Here is a 19,642-nt window from a genome sequence, read left to right on the forward strand (position 1 = left end):
TGCAAAAGCTTAGGCAAGGTCCTACCGCTTTGTACTGGACTGACAAAGCATTAGGCTCTATCCCAACTCAGTTTCTTGCTGCTCATCCAGTTTGTCATTGCAGGTGGAGTTCACACCTTTTTTTTGTATGTAATGTATCTTAAAAGAAAACTCAGAAAAAATGGCAACTTAAGCCCATGAGCAGTACCTCTACCTACCATTTTATTATACTTAGTACATTAAATTACATTCTACAGGCAGGGGGATTTCGGTGCCTGTAAGGTGGTGACACTGCATATTGTCATAAAAATTTCTGCCACATCTTGGGAAGAGCACAATGGAATTGGTTGCAGATCCATAAAGTGTGGTGTCACGAAGAGCTGCCTGATCTGGACCTTAGGTACTGGCTCCTGCAATGCAGTTCATGAAAACTTGCTAATTATAAAATTTGGGAAAAGCAGCATGTTGGCTAGAAGCAGGGGCAAATGCCAGTAAGAAGGGAGATAAAAGGATATTTTTCAAATTCCCTGTATCCTACTGGAGGTGCCTGCCTGACCAGTGCACCAAAAAGAAATCACAATACATCACCAAAAGTTCTCAACCCTACTTACATGCCTAAATTGTCCCTTTTGGGAGAGATTACTTCATTCTTTTCCCTCAAAAGGTGGATGGAAGATGAGATGTTCTAAATATAATTGCATTCTTGTGAATGGAAACTCAGAGTTCAGCACATGCTTCACTCTGGAGGTCAAATCCACATTTTCACTTCCCAGGGGAGTTCTATGACCAGCAGCAACAAATAAGGTTCAGAAAGAGGAAGTCTCCATCCTCCCTGCAAAATGTGGCCAGTTGTACATGGAAAGATGAAGGAAGCTTCACTGCAAAGGATGGGAACTGTACTTCTGGCAAGCCTGATCCCTGAAATCTTTGAGACATCTAAGCAGGGAGGAAGGGAGGGATGGGAATGGACACGGGCTTTATGAACTGCCTACTTGGACTTGGAAACTTAAATTTTGTCCAACACACATTTCAGTCACTATATTGCTTATGTGGATGCATGACTTCATAGTCCCATGATGCATCCCTGTTTGCTAGACTGGCAGTTGGAGTGGGTGTCCCATGATAGCTTATCCTGCATAGAGGACAGAGGTGGGAACAAGAAGCTGTTTGTATTCACCAGCCTTTTCAATTTAATGACATTTCCATTTGGGGTCTTCTGGCTCCTGTTCAGAAAGTAAGACAAATTAAGGTGCAGGTGTGACAGTATCTTTAGTCAGAATAAACAGAAAAAATAAGTTAAGAGCAAAGATATAAAGATTGTAGTAGTAAGCAATTAAATAAAAGGCTGAATAAAAGGTTATAGAACATCTGTTAAAGAAAATAACTAGTGTTTACTTTTCTATGCCTTTGAGCCATGTTAATTTGAGGTAAAGAAGTTCAAGCCACCTTGAATATTGATAGTTTCGACCTGTATCTAGGATGCAGAGACTCCTGAAGCTCTTTTCTGAAATTCAATTATAAAATATGTTATTATGTATGTTTTGTGTTTGCACCCAAAAACTGAAGCTCCAAAATAACAAGCTTTTTTCCTACCTCCTGTCTTGATCCCCACTTAAAAAATAATTCAAACATTGAGTGCTTTTTAATACAATAAAAAAATGTGGTTTTCAATATCTTTTTTTTCATTCTCAGTTTCAAGATAAGAAGGTTTTAATGCTGACCCTGGAAAATAAAATGTGGAATTTGAAATCATATTATACTGTTATGCTGTACAGTAAACAATAACAGATCTCACAGAAATGTGAGATCTCAAGGAAAGCAGCAAGTATTTGTACATCTAGCTTGGTGTAAGCCAAGGAATAGACAGGGTGATTTTTCCTAGGGTATGTTGAGAGCAAGCCAGAACTCAAAATTTCCTTTGGAGTAATTCCTAGATCCTTTATCCCAATCCCATTCTGCCTCAGATCAACCATGATGTTGTGCATTATATGTCATCATCATCATGGCTGGGCTTCGCGAATGAAGATTTGGGGCATTATATGAAAATTCACAGTAATAAGGACTCCAAAATTAGCTGACAATTTTGTTAATCATCTATGAACCAGAACACAAAAAAACTCACTCTCCTACAAAGCCACCCCTACTAAACAAAGTAAAACTAAAAAAATAGTACCCAACCTTCATGTCCAAAATACCATTTGGAGGTGGCAACATAATCAGATGTGTATGAATAAAGATGTCAAGCTTAGTTTATTAAATAGACCATTTAATAAGCTCTCTTTTCTCAGACTTTACTGCTTAACTGCAGTTAAGCATATCTAAGAACATAATAAACATGCAATATGGTAAACTACTGCTGTGAATGTTATGAATTCAAATTTTTTCATTTTCAGAGATGAGGATACCTTTCTACTTTCATTTCAAAATCAATTTTGTCAATGATTTTGCTGAAACAAAAGGAGGTCTTATCTAAAGACCTACTATTAATTCAAACAGAAATACTGTGAATAACTTTACAAGAGCTTCAAAACTTCATATCAGCCACAATGTAACAAAAATACTCAAAAAGCAATAGGAAATAAAAGAGAAAATGGAAAGATCTGCTCAAAGACATTTTTTATTGTAGCAGATGCTGACATTCCATAGAATTCATGTCACAGAAAGTTAGTGGCAATTTGAATTTAATGAAGGATAGCTGAAAAAAAACCATTATTCAAACCACCCCTTAAATCTTTAAAGGCACTCTTCATGCATAGAGAGGGTAAGAAAATGCATAGCTGAACAAATATTACTAAAGTAGAATATATACTATACTAGAAAACTGATAAGCATATACCTGATAAGTAAAAACCTCTTTACTATAGTTAAGAACTGATAAAGTAAATGTCAATTATCAAAACAGTTCTTTTTTAAAAAAAATACAGGAGAGGGTTTGAACTTTCAAGGTTTAATTGCTTTTACTAGAAAGGAAGAGAATGAGAAATTAAACCCTGCCCTGTTCTACTGGTGCAAATCTAGATTTAGTTCTCTGATAGCAGAATTTTGTTCCACTTTTCTAATTCATATTTTAAGGAGTTCTGGTCTACCAGAAGTATGCCCATCTGTAATCTCAGACTTAAGAAGCCACTACTCCTGATTGCTGGAAGCAAGAAAGATATTCCAAGGGAAATATCACTGGGTACTTGACATCTTACCACACTTTAACCATCAACCACAGACTTCTACCATCTGCAGAGCTACAGAGTTCCTTTGGGACTTTTGTTCTTTTTTTCTGTGGCCAGCCTAAAGTTTTATGAATCATTTAAAGTGACTGAGTCTGCTAACACCAAATGTGACATAAACTGGCTTTTTAGTAGGCAGACCTGGCCTAAGCTTAGAATCAAAGGCTCCACTTTGCAGGGATGCAACAGGTCAGCATATACAGTTCTGTTTTAAAGTAGCAGGGCAAATCCAGGTAGACCACAAATTCTCAGGTGAGTTATTCACCTGGCATTTTTACTGAAACCAATCTTTAAATAGTGTGGTTTGTGCTTTATCTTATCCCATTCATGCAGTAGCAGAGACCAACACAGGATGACAGCAGAAGCCAGAAGTGTCTGACAGTGAATCATTTACAAATTCTTAAGTGAGGTTTTACATGATAGTGTTTCCTGTAACAGCAGATGACTGGGTTCAATCTGCCAAGGTTTACTCCCTGTCCTTCAATCCCATATTGCCATTCTGGTACTGCCATGTCGTTTAAGTATTTCTAGGTGGCTATCCAGTGTTAGAAAACACTTTTCTTCACTCATGACTGGTTTTTTTCTGCTTACTTATTCTCCAAGGATAAGTAGTTTTAAAATAGTAACTGTTTATCCAAATAGAAATATCCCTCTAAGTACTTCAGAAGTAAGGACATGGCAGGGAAGAAGAAAATGTGAGAGCTATTATGTGGGTGAAAAGAGAGCACCAAAACATGGAAGAGCACTCCCTTAGCCATCCTTCAGTTCCCAAAGTAATTCAAGACCCAGTCTTCACTCAGGAAATCTGAGACTGGTGGCAGTGAAGAGAGTAACACAGCGCTCAGACTGAAAGGCAGGTGGCACAGCAAAAAGAATAGGAGCTAAACACTAACAAGTTTAGATTAACTGGAGAGAGAGACAGAGAGTTGTTTATGCAGCAGAGATCAGTACAACTGGGGTGAGCTCAGGAGCTGATACCAGAGGCATAAAAAAGGAGATACCAAAGTGTCTGTGTAAAAATACATATACATAGTATATACTTGTGGGAGGAATAGCTTTAACTTTTTGGTGGTTTTGCTTTTTCTTTAATTATACAGCATCCTATTTTAGATGTTTCCACCATACATTATAAACAATTCAGAGGAATACAGAATGTGTAGCCTCTAAACGAAGCTGCCCCTGGAACTCAGCTCTGAGCAAAGACAGTGATGGCAGAGCAGATTGCAGATCTCACGGTTCCTACACACTGTGGCTGTCCCATTGCTCTACAGACAAGAGTCCAGCTCACAAACTGAAGGTAAATAATCTAGCAAAGGGGTGGCCCGGGATGCCAAATTGATGTATCAAAACTATTTCCTGAAGAATGTGATGATGAATATTTTAAAAAATGTCCCTTCCCTTTCCACAAAAGAGTAATGTTTTGCTCTGTCATTCACTGCTTTGTTACAAAAGTCCCAAGGCTGTTTCAAGAGCTGACCAGTTGCATGGCACAGTAAAATACAAAGATGTAATATCATGCTTGAACTATTAGCTTTATTATGGGTTAATTGGGTTAATTACCCTGAGTGCAGCACTTGTTCCAGAGCTGACAGCTGCACAAGGTAGCTGTCTCCTCCACCTCTCTGCTTCTCACCCTTATTTTTAAAATGGGGATAACAGCTTTTACCAACTTCTTCACAAAGATCTTGTGAAACCAAATTAATATCCTGAGATACTCAGACACTAAGGGAACACAGGGAAGCATCCAAGGTAGGAGAGAAGAAATGGGCCTACTGTGGTTCAGATGAATAGGTACTGTTAGAATGACTGACAGGATGCATCTGAATCCATAATTAATGCTAAACACTTCATTTTTATTCCTGTGACTTCATATAAGATGGTGACTCTTGATGCAAAAAAGGCAGATGTCTACCCAGAAGAATTCATGCAGTGTCACTGACCCATAGAGATGTATACACAAGCTTCAAGAGTCATCAACAAAGCTGAGCACCTTTGGGGTTTGGCAAGGTTCAAATCCCAGAAGAGATGATAGAACTGGTCTGTTTTCTGACAGAAAAGTTCTATTTGCATGGACAATTGAAGCTTTAATTTTCAACTCCCTGAAAACACAGGATATTTAGACCTATAATTAATACTCTTCCTGTGACATGTAACAGCTTATCAATTCTATGGTTTACAGGCACTTTTCCATTTATTATTCCCCGCATCCTTAGAGAACCCAAAACAAACAAAAAAAGCAAACAAACACAATTTGCATGACTGTTCACAACTGAAAAAAAAATGTTCTCAACAGCAGAGAAATGAGTGTTCTGCAGGGAAGAGTAATTTTTATCAGCCTTTAAAGAAGCTTTTTATATCCATTTCTTCTGAAATGCCTGTGCAACACCTCCCTGATGTATAAACTGCCCAGTCTCAGGGTAGCATTCCCATGCTCATTTAGAGTGGCATATGAGTGATACCAATAGGGTCAAAGGGAGGACCCCTAAGCACTTCAAAGGAGACATTCGGAACTTTCCAAGAGTAAATCTTTGGAGAACACATTCACTAAGATGGCTGTTTATAGCCATTTATATGATAAAGAGAGACTTTTAGGCTCCCATAGCCCTTTAAGTGCAAATGATATTATACAGTATGTATATACTGAATGAATAATAGGACTTGCAATCTAAAAGTACCAATGAAAATGCCACTAAAACATATGGTCTATTATGGTTAAACAGATGTCTTTTCAAGGTATTAAGGAAAAAGGCAGTAGGTATAATACAAGGTTCTGTGAGATGTGATAATATCTAGATCCAATCCTGTTTTCATTTGCAGTTTGCTTGGAAATCAGTGGCAGTTCCACCTATCTATTGAGGGTAGTAAGGCTCTACAAAGAGATCTGGGCAGGCTGGACTGATGGGCTGAGGCCAGTTGTATGAGATTCAATAAAGCAAAGTGCAGGGTCCTGCAATTGGGTCACAACAAACCCAGGCAGTACTACAGGCTGGGAGAAGAGTGGCTGGAAAGCTGCCTGGAGGAAAAGGGCCTGAGGTTTCTGGTCAGCTGTAACTGAACATGAGCCAGTAGTGTGCCCAGGTGACCAAAAAGGCCAGTGGCATCCTGGCCTGTGTCAGCAGTACCGTGGCCAGCCAGATCAAGGCAGTGATCATCCTCCTGTACTCAGCACTGGTGAGGCTGCATCTCAAATCCTGTGTTCACTTTTGGGCCCCTCCCTACAAGAAAGACATTGATGTGCTGGACCATTTCCAGAGAAGGGCAACAGAGCTAGGGAAGCATCTGGAGCACAAGTCTTATGAGGAGCGGCTGAGGAAGATGGGAGTGTTTAGCCCAGAGAAAAGGAGGCTCAGGGGGACCTTATCACTCTCCACAACTGCCTGAAAGGAGGTTGTAGCCAGGTAGGGATCGATCTCTTCTCCCAACTAACAAGTGACAGAACAAGAAGAAATGGATTCAAGTTGCACAAGGGGAGGTTTAGAGTAGATAATAAGAAAAATTTATGCACTGTAAATGTGGTCAGTCATTGAAACAAGCTGCCCAGGGAAGTGCTGGAATCACCATTCTTGGAAGTGTTCAAAAGGCATGTGGATGTGGCACTTCATTACATGGTTTAAGTGGTAAACACGGCAGTGCTGGGTTAACAGTTGGACTCCATGATTTCAGAGGGCTTTTCCAAGCTTAATGATTCTATGATTCCAAAAGGATAACTATAATAAACTGCTTGTTTAGGGTAGCCTAGAAGGAAAGTCTTGTACCTGAGTGTTTGCTGTAGATCAACACTTTGCCACAAACCTGGGCAACACAGAGAAAACCATGGGATACCTCTTCTGTTCAGACGGCTGTGTCAGAGCTGGTTGCCTAGGTGTCCTTTGTCATTAGTCAAGAGAAACACAACCTTCACTAGGCCAATTCATACATACCAGTGTAAAGGTAAACTGTAGCTCCAAAGTGTTTATAGCTCTCCGACGACATAAATATGGACAGATGAATTTCACTTTCAGCATCACTATCAAATACTGCTGAACAAGGCATAATTTCTACCCTTTGTCTTCCACAACTGCTTTCCCCACAAGTTTCTTCTGTAGATTTTTACTATAGAATTGGGCAAAATGAGGCTCCTTGCTAACATGCAGTTTCCAGATATCATGACATGAGTCACTCACCTATAAGTAACCGTCCTACTTTTCCACTTGAGCTGCCCTTCACCTGTCAGCTACATACACATACACTTTTTTAAGTTATATGATGAACTTCTTTGGTTTCCTAAAAAAAAATTAAATCACTGCCTCATTTTATGTTGCAGTACATCCAAGAGAAAAATAACGAAAACAATTTTGTTCACTTTAATAGGGACTACAAACACTTCTAAAGAGTCATAATAACAATATATTCTGGTTATTGCACATTGTAAATAAAGACTGGAGCTAACTTTGGTTTTGTGTATATTACCATAAACTCAGAATGTTTGAATCACTCATGTTTAACCTTAGCATGGAATTTCCCATGTCAGAAAAGTGTGGCTTTTGAGTAGCAATATCCCTGGTATATGACCCCCAAGATATGTATATGCTATCAGAAAGACTGTACTCAAATAAAGCTTTCCCTCTGGGAATAATAAATAATAACTACTGTAGAAATTGAATGTGTGCATTGTTTTTCAACTTCAGTAACACTGTCAAAATGTTGCCTGGCTAAATAAGCACTTAAAAAAGAATTTTAAAATAGTGTCCAGAAGAGTATTAAATGTTGTTTAATTTTTTTTGCTCATAAACCTCATGAGTTGCAATCATTTTAAGTAGTTAAATATATATTTGCTTTTCCATAAAAGTACCTTTAAGTAATTGCTCTCATAAAGATCAATACGAAATTTCAGCTTAAAGAAAATTTCTATAACTAAGTTAGAAATATTTTGCTCTAAATTATGCACTGCTGCACTTCTGTACAAACATCGTGGTGCTTTCCATAAAACAAATAAAGCAATAAAGAGAGCAAATATCCTATATATAATGTGTGCTTAATGAGATTACTCATTGTAAAAAACTCATGCAAAATGTTTCCTGATGATGATGTTAAGCAGATATGTGGGTCAGTCTGCAGATAATGGTTTTGAGCAGCTTAATGCTAATCAGACAAAATTTTTAAATGAGTTATCACCTTATTTTAGGGGCTTCTGAGCTTGTTTTTCAATTGTGAAATCCTTCACTGGTTTGACTGGGATCACGTGAACTGAAATGGGAGGAAAGACTATATATGTTATAAATTAGGTATATATATTTCCTTATCAAAGGGCTATTGCCATTTTTAAAAATCTTCTTTCCCCTTTCTTCCCTACTATTTGATCAAGTAGAGGAGTAAATGTTTTTTTTTGTCTAATTTCTCTCAAAATTTGCTCCTAAGCCTAATCCCTTCTGTTTACACATACTCTGCTAGCCTCTGTCTCTATCTACCCAAGCATGAAGCATTTGCTGCCCTGCTGGAATGTGCCGTGGTTTGTTGCTAATCCAACACTGCCTTAGTCTAGCTGGAATTTTCCCCACTGAATCTGTAAATCAGATTACAGAAGAGACTCTTCAGCACCTTCAGCTACTGCCAACAATAGGAACAGCATGTTTTTCCCCAGGGAAGGCTGGTGAGGGTAGTGAAAACGAGAAGGAAGAATCAGAGTTATCCAGGGGAAGGGGGATTTAAGTGGTTATTTTAAAAGGCAGCTTCATAGCTGGCAATTGGTGACAGACTCAGCATTGCAGGGTCCAGACAGATTTTTTTAACCATAAAGAAATGGACAATAAACTGCCTTGAGCAACAGAGCAAGGAGGGGTACAGGAGACTTTGGAGTGAAGAAGATCTGCAGGAATACAGCAGAAATATATATGGCATTACTTTAATACTTCTTTTAAAATAAAGCTGAGTTTTAGCACTCAGAATTTTCCATTACCATCAGCACCACGGTGACAGAAGAAGCTCTGTATTAATAGTTCTGTTTTCAAAATTTTTCAAGTTAGCTACCACCCAGATTGTCTGAGAAATTTATTAGCCAACAGGGTTTTAACAGAAAAAGATTTAAAGCTTAGAGACCCTGCAAAAGGTATTTTTTGGAGTGCAGAGCTATTTATTTATTTTATAGAGCTCATCTACACAGGAGAGGATGGGACATCATTACAAGGCACAACCCTAGTCCCAGGAGAGAGCTGACTGTAGCCTAACAGAGACATTTATCTGTTTTATGTTTAACAAGAGCAAGACTGATTTCAGAAACAATTCTTCCAGTCTCAAAGCCTTAAGCCAAATCAGAATATTCATGTTTCAGTATGTTTCTGCTTGGCTCCATATCATGTCAGAACATTCTTTACACAGAGCACAACCACCAGAACTAACTTGCAGTCATCCTCCAAAAATGAGAATTTCTTTTAAACAACTCCTGTAAAGTGACTCTGAATACAAAAAACTTGATTTGTTTGAACCAGGAATGTTTATGGGTTAACTCTCAGATTAGGCAGGCTAAAATTGTGCAGGGCATTAGTGTATTCCTGTCCCTCCAGTGTTCTAAATAAACTGGAAGAAGAGAAAGAGTAATTATATCCTCCGTGCACTGATCTATCCCACGTAAATAGAGCAATAACATCCTGCACATGTATGCAGGTTCAAAGAGGAGTGATTTTTGCTCTCCTTGTGCTATGCGTATAGGTAAATTGAGGGGCAGAATGACTGAGAGCTCAGCTGCAGAGCAGCCTGGCACTCAAGATCTCAACTAAATTTCTGCAGAATGTAGCACCTATGTAAAGCTGCAGCCTGTGAGCTATGGCAGCATGTACAGCTGCTGCATTTACCCTGTGAGAACCCTCACTTTGGTTCACCTTCCCTTAAAGTCACTGTCCTTTTCTTCACACTGAGGGGAGAGCTGATGCTGAATGAGGCTCTGCTTAAGGCATGTGCCAGATCCTTTACCTTTTGTGTCCACACTCCCTTAACTGCTCCTTCCTGCTTCTTCTCCATCGCAGATGATGCCCCAAAGGGAATTTTTCGGTGGAAGAGGGCTAGGACAGTGGGCCAAAGAGCTCTGCTGAGACTGCAGCAAGGAAATGCAGAGGGATCCTATTAATGCTGCAGGGTGATCTAAGGTGAATGTTTGTCCCGAATGCCAAACTCAAGAAAAGCTGTCAAGGGGGCTGGAAGAAAAGACAAGTTCGAATGTTTTTGCAACACAGATGCAGTCTCTGACACTTCATTATCTTTACATAATGGATCTAGCTAGCAGCCCCAGCTATAGAGAGGTTTAGTATGCTAGAGAGCAGTACAGTGAACTCCTTTTGGAGGATTTTATAATCAAACACTAAAATCCTTCAGAAGACACAACTAAAAGTGCAAGTGCAGACAAAGCCACCCTTAGGTAATTCCCTTGATCAAAAAAACTCTCAGACTTAAAATAAATCTAATTAAGGACACTGTAAAGGAACAGAAAGGCAGTATTCACTTATGGCCTCTTTTGCAGATGGTGAGTTGACAAACAGAACTGAGAATCTTAATTGCAAGAATCATCAGCAAATTCAAAGAGAATGATAAGTTAGGGATGGCAAAAGTCAGACTGTTACATAACAACAATGCGGCCAGATCTCCTGTTTTGCATTAGATGCAAAAGGCACTCCCAAGAGAAGACACAGTGTTTTCTATAAAAAATGCTGAAAAAGGAGAGAAAAACCTAGCCCAGGCTCATGCCATCCTGAGTGACACATACAGTAAAACTGATGAAAGAGGATACCTTTCCTAACACTTTGTTTTTCCTTCATTGTTTGACACTGTTCCCTCTACCACTGTTAAGAGATATCCAAACACATGCTGTCATCATCTAATGGAGTTTTCACAACTGGCTAGATATCAGCTTCATTTTTTTTCCCCCAATCCTTTTATAGAAGGTAACATGCTTTGATGTGTCACTAGAAATTTTCATTTCATTAATCAGCTTTCTATCAAAATGCTGATGTTTCATAGATATTCTTCTCTGATAAAGGCAAGGCAGTTAAAAAACACTTTTGAAATCAGATGGGAAGAAATATTGGTACCACTTAGAAGTTAATTTCTGTCTGATTTAATTTTTCCCAACTGTCTGCATTAGTCTCCCAAGAAAACAAGTCTACTGAAGTATAGTAAAAAGTGCCTATAAATATCTGATGCAGATAAGATAGACAGAAAAATCTGTTTGGTTGCATAGAAAATTATTGATAAAAAAAAAAGGCAAGAGGTACTTGGAAATTACAACTTATTTTCTTTCAATCCATTCAGCTTCTATAATCAAGAAAAAATATACATAATAGCAAGCTTCAAGTAGGCAATTACCTCGAGGACCACATGTTGTACTCTAGAATCAAAAAAAAATAGCAACTAAGCGAATAGTTGAACTGTATTTTAATAGTAAGTTTGGTTTTTTTTCATAGACTCATAGAAATGTCTTGGGTTAGAAAAGACCTTTAAAGACCTTTAAAGATCATCTAGTCCCACCCCTCTCTGCCCCAGGCAGGGACATCTTCCACTAGATCAGGTTGCCCAAAGACTCATCCAGCCTGATCTTGAACAATTCCAGGGATGGGGCACCCACAGTTTCCCTGGGCACTGTTTAGTGCCTCACAACCCTCACAGTAAAGAACTTCTTTTTTATGTTTGTTCTAAATCCACCTTTTTTCAGTTTAGAGCCATTACCCCTTGTCCTATCGCAACAGGTTCTACTAAAAAGTTTGTCCCCATCTTCCTTAGAAGCCTCCTTTAAATGGGGAAAGGCCACAGCAAGGTCTCCCTGGAGCCCTCTCTCCTCCAGGGTGAACAGGCCCAGCTCTCTCAGCCTGTCTCTATAGCACAGGTGCTCCAGTGCTCTGACCATTTCTGTGGCCTCCTCAGGACTCACTCCAACAGGTCCACGTCCTTCTTATATTGGGGATGACAGAGCTGGATGCGGCACTCCAGGTGGGGTCTCATGAAGGCAGAGTAGAGGGTCAGAATCACCTCCATCAATCTGCAGCCCAGGATATGGTTGCCTTTCTGGGCTGCAAGTGCACATTTTCAGGTCATGTCCAATTTTTTATCCACCAGTACCCCAAAGTCCTTCTTCTCAAGGCTGCTCTCAATTAATTTATCTCACAGCATGTGATAATGCTGGTGATTACTTTGACCCATCTGCAGGACCATGTATTTGGCCTTGTTAAACTTGATGAGGTTCACACAGACCCACCTCTCAAGCCTGTTACAGTCCCTTTGGATGGCATCTCTTCCCTCCAGCACCACTTAGCTTGGTGTCATTGCAAATTTGCATAGGGTATGCTCAATCCCACTGTCTATTTGTTGATTAAGATATTAAATAGTATTGGTCCAAGCACCAGTTTCCACTATAATAGTTTAAAAATAACACTTCTTGAAGTTATTCTGATCTTAGACAATTACTCATGCTAACCAAGACAAGTTTAATCCTCAGTTTACCATTTTTTGTGACAATACAAAAATTTGCAAGATAGCGGGTCTATTGATGTTACCTATGCATGTACACATATCTGGTGTAATGAGACAAACAAAGAGTACTCAAGATAAATGCTTTTATTTTTTATAGTTTAAGCAAAAAATATCCTAATAAATACAAAGGCATTTAAAGCCACTATGTGAAAAGTCAGGTCATGGTGCTAGTGGAAATCATTGAGTGCAACTGCTTTTGACTTGCTACAAATGCCCAGTTCCAGTTCTCAAATGCACCACACTAACATACTTGTGCTCATGCTACAAGCCTCTTAATATAAACACAAAACAATGTAAACCACAGCACAAAGTTGATCCAAAGACTTTGAGAACAGAAACTAATAGTTAGAAAGAATTACTTATTAGTTACTAACCTAGATCCTCCCCTGGTAAAAAACTGGGTAGCTCAACTATTCAAACAATACCTTTAAGTGGGTCTCTTGTAATACAGATAAACAATTATATAATTAATTTTGACATATTATAAGGACAACCGAAACTACAGAGCTTACAATCACTCGTGAGATTAGTGAGAGATTGAGGGAGAGTGAAAGCTTGAATTTGTTTCTCATTCATCTAGTCATAAAACGTGACAAGTTAATAGCTGTGGACCAACATCATGCTATGATCGAGAGCCAACAAAAATGTCAACTAAATCCTGCCAACTCTTCAGCTGCAATAAATCATCACAGCTCTATTAGTCAGCCCTCTAACTTAGAGCATCCAAGGATCTGGCTCAATCTACAGTTTATATTCAGACAAGATATAAATCAATGTAGTGTCAACTTGACCACAGTTGGCTTTTTTCTCTTCAAATATTACTGTGTCTTTGATAGTTAAAAGCAAATATCACTGAAGTCATCTAATTGGCAGGAGGAAGAAAGCATTTACAACAGTAATTTCTTATAAACCCAGCAGACCAAGTTTCACTCACTGTCCATCACCCCAAAAGTTGTTACCTATACTGAACAAATTTCCTCACTTATTAGTCCATAAAAGCATCAAGAATCATCAGTCTTTCTTCCATGAGAAGGTGGAGAAGAAAAGGTGCATCTCCTCTTCCCTGTGTCACCACCTGGATCTGGAGTCAGCTTGGTCCAGCTTTAAATGTCAGCTTTTTTTGGTAGACTCTGCAGAAGCTTATGAATGAATTCCCTCAAACTTTGTCCATGATCAGGCAAAAATAGCAGGCTCCCAGTCATCACACTCAGTTGGAGCCCAGTTACAGAAATCAACAGTAACTCCACAATCCCTGAGCAGTACCCCATCACCAACTATACCATGCTTGCCACTGATACCCACTGCTCCATGTGGAATGGAGCAGGTTCCTGAAGAACCTGAACTTCTGGAAGCCCTGCTAAGCTACTACTCAACATTTCAACAGTTCAGGCTTCACAAGTAGCTTGGCCTAGCCTTAGGACTTATTTCTGTTTTTTTCTCAAATGCATTGAGTATGGAAACATTACCCGACCGGGGCTGCTTCAAACACAGAGACTTACCATTCAGTCTCTCAAATCTTTGTATTAAAAGGCTCAAACTTACGGTAGAGTGCTGAATGGGTATCCAGGCAGGTGTTTCGACTGAGCATTTGTGAGATGGGCATCTGCCATGGCTCTGCTGCAAATAAGTGAAAATGGCATTATACACAACACAGTACGTGCTGCAATCGCTAGGCGCAATGGACTCTATTCCATATGGAGCATCTAGAAGTTTGCTAGTATGCATCACACCTCATGAAGTCATTTTCCACTGTCATGTATGAGAAATAATCTGAAGTTTGTAGGACCAAAATGGCCTCATGAGCTATCCATTAATTTTGCTTTGAAGTTCTCAGTTACGTGGGTGAACATACATCCACTCTGAACCTCAAGCATGTGCCATCTGCCTTTCCTCCACACTAGAGCATTCAGAGAACAGCGGAGCATTATTCAGGAAGTAGAAATCAGCTTTTTTTCCCCCATTTCATGACAGGCTGCATTTTTCCACAATGTCCTCTATGAACCAGTGATAGCTGCAGCCTGAAACACTCCCAGGGCTATTTTCTAGGAGTAAGTATGTCCCAAATTTGTAGGGCATGTTTCTTTTCTGAGCAGAATGCTCTGCTTGCTCCCCAGATTGGTCCCTGGAGAACATAAGCAAGTACCCAAGACTCCTGCAGTTCCCTGAACCTTTGCAGAACAAAAAGAGTTAGGGGTTAATTTAAAGTCTAATGTTCCACGTGGCAGTGCAAGATGCAACAATCACGCCTTCAGGCTGATCTTCCTGTAATTTCCCTTGCATTTGCTGAGATTCAATTACATTTCAGCCAAGGTTTGGAGCCCATCAGAATGAGTTGCACAGCAGATTGGGTCAAACTCCCTGAAGAAAAGTTCAGAATAAATTATGCTGTCTGCCACCATTACTCTCAGCATTTCAACATAAGAGTCAAACTACTATTTAGCTCCTTAAATTGGAGGACTCTTGTAATCATGTATGTTCCTGAAGCTGGAAGTAATGTGGAAACTAAAAAAGCTTTCTTCTTTTTAATTTCATTTAAGCCAGATATATCACAAGCAACCACATTACACCTTTCTCCATGCTGAGAGTAAAGGAGAGCAACGTCTGCAAATACTAATGATTGGACTTCACGCAATTTTCAGTTGGAAGTCTAATTTGAGAACTATTAGTTCTTTGTTCTTTATCTCTGAAAAGCAAACATTTGTAAAGCAGTGCAATACTACTTTTACAGGTTAAAAAGGAAAAAATGTGGATATCAGTTTCAGCTTTGTATTCTCCAAACCATAAAACTGTTTATCTTTTTAATTTTCACTTAGACAACTTTAAGAAATATTCAGAAAAACAGCTAGCAAGCAAGAAGTATTGTGCTTTTAGAGGAAAGTTTAGAAAGCCTTGCTTAAAAGCATTTGAAAAAGTCACTGCTATCATAGCAGCAGTATCCTGAGGGTGTGTATTATCTCTTGTAAGGAAGGGATGAATGCAACAGCAAATGATGTAATCCTATCAAAATAATAAAACTATAAATGAATTCTGATCAAAAGACTGCATGGAATACTAGTAATTATTTTTTCCTTTAATAATTATATGCTTTCAGTCTTCATTTGAAGGCGAGTTAAAGGCAAGAAAATTAATAATGTGCTTTGGACTGAAAATACTTTTCTGATTGAAAAGCCTGATCTTACAGAGGTAACTATGTATAATTTTGTCAGGAGACTCCTCAAAAAGACTCCTCACATTCTTAAAGAGGATACTTTGCAAAATGAAAGCCCCAGATCTCATAGCAGGAGGGGCTAATACAGTATGAGTTCTTTTGACTTCGAGATTCATACCTAAATTGTCCCAAGGCTCAGAATCCCATGACACATGTGCATATTCAGACAGACAGCGGTAACAGGGAATTGCTCATAGGTAGCAGATGCCAATTTTCCAGGACAATGGCTGTGCTGGTTGTTCATCTGGGCTGTAGAGTGACCTGCAGTGTTTGGCCTTTCACAGCTGGATATCTGAATTACAGTGCTGGTAACGTGACATTGCACCACTATTGTCCGAGAAATGCATGTAGTTCAAGGGCTAGGACTGAACACTTTTCTCCGACAGCTTTTTGGGGACTTGGCGTTGGATTCTTTTTGAAAATTACAGCTGATTTCTTATTTGAGTGATCATTCCTTTTTGTATTGTGTAAAAAACGATGCTTTTCATACCTTTCACATCTTACACCCTCACCCAGTTGAAACAGTTCTAAGATATAAGGTTGCATATCAGCTGCTGGTAACATTTTTCCTCATAAAAGTACTCAGTTAGGGGGTTTTTTAATATCCAAAAGCTCTAACATGTCACATCTAGAGACACTAATTAAAAAAAATTTAGCCAAAAGGTCAACGGTACATAAAGTATTCTGCAAGCATAGGCAATACAAGTAAGCACAGGAATAAATATATTGGTAAATATTTGCAGCTTGTAGAAGGAATTCATTCCATTTGATTATTACTGCTAACATTTTCCTCAGCTTAGGAGTTCTGTAAGGATAAAACTGTAGACCCTGGTCCACCACTACACTGGAAAGTTAAAAATCTTTAAAGGGATGAGAATCCATCATTCAAATCATCTTTCTTCAGACAGCCTTCAAGGGAGGATGGAATCACCTCTAGTTTGTTTTTCATGTTCACTAATATTGGTATGCAAATATATCTTGCCTCACTGTATGGAAGAATATGTTCCAATAAAAGTCTTCTCCATCTCAAATGGAAACATTTCTCTATAGCTTATGAATCAGTGATTTCCACAGTCTTGTTTTACTCCTTTTCTGTGAGGATACTTGGACTCCTGCACTAAGCTTCACCCTTGAGAAAGCTCCAATGTGGTGATAGACACAGCCATCCAGGCATAGGCTTTATCACAGCTTAATGAAATCAGAGCCTTCAAAATATGCAATAAGATCTTCAGCTTGTGTAATTTTTATATAAAGAGACCTTGGGATGCAAAGGCATAATTTCAATTCTCATTGCTGAATTCAGCATCAGTCACAGCTTTTTTTCTGGGTTGACACTTCAAATCCTTTAAAAATTGCATAGCAATAATACACTCAGTAAGCAATGAAGCGATGACCAAGTCAGACAGAGATGCTAACCTCACATTCAGTTAGAGACAGTCAAGTTTCTTCTCTGGAGGAACTGATACATATAATTCCCAAATAAATAGGTTTATCAAACATCCAGAAATGCAGACCACACAGGTAACCAGGAGATAGAAAAGCACCAACCTCAGGAAAGAAAACCAAAGCTGCAATCTCTTCAGAGTGCATGCACAGCATCTACCTTCCTAGCTTGCAACCTTTAAGTAAGCTTCTTTCCCATGTGCTTTTCTTATTCAGGTGTTTAAATAACTGACAGTTATGAGCATTGGTTAGAAACATCAGCATAATGCATCTTGTAGATGCATTAACTCAGTGCAGAGTGGTAATGCATCAGTGCCCACTGCAATATTGCAGAGGGAAATAGTGCATGTTGAATACTGAACCAGAAGGTGAGAACTTTGTTGCGCTGCACAAGAGAGGTTTCAGGTAACAGAGATGCAGTTGCATATCAGCAAGCTCTGGGTAAGATTTCAATGAAGAATTCCTCTTTTGTGTTGTGTGACTTTAAGAGCAAGTATGTATAGCTTATTGCCACTTTCTCGTAGGCAGGGAGAGATTTTATGCATACAAAATATCAATATCAAGACCAAATTTGAAGATGTAACAGAATCCAGAGAGGATATTTAGGAATACAAAGGTTGAGGGCTCACTGAACTGCAGCAGTCTGTAAGATCTGAACTAATATTCTTTCTCAGATAAGATATTGGTGATCAGAGTTTAAAGAATTCACAGGTAAGACTCCATTTGTATCCACTAAATGGCCAGGAATATATGTACAAGAAATTGCATACAAATCCTTGAGTGAGGTCTCCATTAGCAAAAGCGTTGGCTGAAGTCAGAACCAGTGGAACATACTCAGCTACTCCTACACATCCTTGCAAATTATCTTCTCTGATGCTCTGGAGAAATGAAAATAGTAGAGCTCAACTAGAGGTCTCAGAATGAGCAAAATATAATGCACTAGGCCATACCCCAATCTAATTATTCACTCGTAAATAACCATATTCCTTTCTCTTTGAATGCACATATCTTCTCATTTTCCAGAAGTCTTGCATCAGAAGAATGGATACAGGGCAACAAAGATGATGAAAGGCCTTGAGGAGCAGCCGAGGTCACCTGGTCTGTTCATCCTGGAGGAGACCGAGGGGAGACCTCATTGCAGTCTGCATCTTCCTCGTGAGGGGAAGATGAGGGGTAGACACTGATCTCTTCTCTGTGGTGACCAGGGACAGGACCCAAAAAAATGGCCTGAAGTTGTGTCAGGGGAGGTTCAGGTTGGATATTAGAAAAAGGTTCTTCACCCAGAGGGTGGTTGGGCACTGGAACAGGTTCCCCAGAGAAGTGGTCACAGCACCAAGCCTGACAGAGTTCAAGAAATATCTAGGTTATACTGTAAGGCACATGGTGTGACTCTTGGGGATGGCCCTGGGTAGGGCTAGGAGTTGGACTTCATGATCCTTGTGGGTTCCTTCCAACTCAGCATATTCCGTGATTCTGTGATTCTGTGAAATTTGCACGGTAGCATCAAATAGATTCACACAGAAAAGAAATATATATTTATGTTGGGCATGAAAGCCACAAGACAGATTTTTTCTGCTTTTAGTGGCCTATTGGCATTGCAAAGAACTTATTTGGTCAGCTCCAGCCATGTGAAATGAATAAAACTTCAGCTGACCTTGCCACTGGGAAATTATCTTCCCACCTTTACCCAGGTCCTCTGAATATCAGAAAAGGGACCTGCTAAGGATGTACAGCTCTGCTATCACTAAGCAGTACTATTACTAGTGCCTGACTTGAGCCAGGATCAAGCTTTCTTGTTTCCTTTTTCTTGCTCAGCACCTTCCCCCTTCCTTCACCTCTGCAGCTTGCCACTGTTGTGCAGAATCAAGCCCCAGCCTTATCTGCCTCAGCTGTTAATTGAGCATTTTCTTTTCTCAGTTTATAGAGCTCTTCATAGATTTATGAAACAAATCACTCTTCTCTTTTCATAGTTAAAACCAATCTCAATAAAGACATCTCCTTAAGATCACCAAATTATGATCTAATGAAATCTATTGAAAATTTCAGTTGCACTAAACAAGGTCAATGCTCTGAAAAAAACGAAATGTCACTCAGAAATGGAGATCAAAGTAATTCCCTTCCATTCCTGCTGCTGCCATAGAGACCAAGGGAGGGGGAAGAGGGGGAAGAAGAGATTTAACATACTTAATTCTTCCTGAAATTTATAATTGACTACAAGGGAAAAGGGACTATTACCATATTTCTAAAGAATAAAGGAGAAAAAAAGTTGAGCTTTTGACAAGATATAATTACCAGACAT

At 39.2% G+C, this 19,642-nt stretch overlaps 1 protein-coding gene across 11 annotated transcripts in view; it reads right to left on the minus strand.

The window, feature by feature from the left end:
- The window catches only part of DLG2 (discs large MAGUK scaffold protein 2), a 1,004,454-nt gene that overhangs the window by 824,366 nt on the left and 160,446 nt on the right, over positions 1 to 19,642 (minus strand). For 9 of the 11 annotated variants that reach the window (XM_051779210.1, XM_051779204.1, XM_051779229.1 and 6 more), the window contains one exon: positions 14,235 to 14,309. The exons of the other annotated variants lie outside the window; for them this stretch is intronic. In XM_051779210.1, coding sequence (XP_051635170.1) covers positions 14,235 to 14,309 — 75 coding nt within the window. The remainder of the gene's footprint in view (positions 1 to 14,234; positions 14,310 to 19,642) is intronic. 11 annotated transcript variants of the gene reach the window in all.

Source organism: Manacus candei, unplaced genomic scaffold (genome assembly GCF_025592945.1).
Source record: "Manacus candei isolate 608988 ecotype Guabito, Panama unplaced genomic scaffold, ASM2559294v1 h1tg000014l, whole genome shotgun sequence".
NCBI lineage: Eukaryota > Metazoa > Chordata > Aves > Passeriformes > Pipridae > Manacus > Manacus candei.